This window comes from Fulmarus glacialis, unplaced genomic scaffold (genome assembly GCF_000690835.1).
Source record: "Fulmarus glacialis isolate BGI_N327 unplaced genomic scaffold, ASM69083v1 scaffold24604, whole genome shotgun sequence".
NCBI classification, from domain to species: Eukaryota; Metazoa; Chordata; class Aves; order Procellariiformes; family Procellariidae; genus Fulmarus; species Fulmarus glacialis.
Window position 1 is genome coordinate 39813 of NW_009207746.1, and position 733 is coordinate 40545.

General features: G+C 61.0%; 1 protein-coding gene across 1 annotated transcript in view; it reads right to left on the bottom strand.

Moving 5' to 3' along the window:
- Positions 1-20: 20 nt before the first annotated feature.
- LOC104075673 (pre-rRNA processing protein FTSJ3 {ECO:0000255|HAMAP-Rule:MF_03163}-like) overlaps positions 21-733 on the bottom strand; it is a 5957-nt gene continuing 5244 nt past the window's right edge. The window contains 3 exon segments of the mRNA XM_009576254.1: positions 21-210; positions 490-584; positions 686-733. The exon segment at positions 686-733 is cut by the window's right edge and continues 38 nt beyond it. Coding sequence (XP_009574549.1) covers positions 21-210; positions 490-584; positions 686-733 — 333 coding nt within the window.

Genomic DNA, 733 nt, shown 5'->3' on the forward strand with positions numbered 1-733 from the left:
AGGACGGAGCCGGTCCCACATCACTTATGGTGTTTTTTCTTCTGTTCTTTGCGTTTCTGAGCTCTCACGTCCTTCTTCAGGCGGCTGTCAACGACCTTGAACTGGCCCTTGACGCCGGGAGGACGGCGCACCCGGGGTCCTACGCCTTTCTTAGCCACCAAGTAGGTGACCTGCCGCTTCTCCTTGGCCAGCCCAGCCTTCTTGTAGATGCTGCGGGAGAATGGCAAAAGGTGAGACCGAGACCCCAGCACCCCAACCCAGCTCCAGCTGTTTGGCTTTGGGACGTATCCAAAGACCAGTATTAGGTGCCACCATTCCGCTGGGCCTTTGTGCCCCGAGACAGGGCTCCCTTGCTCGCTCTCCCATTCCTCAGCCTACACCCGGATCTAGCCCAGCCCTTCCCAGCCCTGCTGGGTTACGTGCAGGAGCCGTCCCCGCAATCGAGCCCAGGACAACACGAAGGATCTGGATCCCAGCTTCACCACTCACCGCCGCAGCTGGGCCACCTTCTCCCTCTCTGAGATATCCACCGTGCTCACCACGGCCTCTGCTTTCTTCTTCATCTGCTCCATCTTCTTCAGCATCTATGGGGACAGCGAGGGTGAGGGACATGGGGGATCGGAGGAGGGACGGAGCACCTGGCAGGGGGAACAGAGCACCCGTCCAGGACCACAGCCCCACTCACCCGCCGCTTCTTGCGGGCCTTGGCCTCCGCCACCTTCTTGATGGGGCG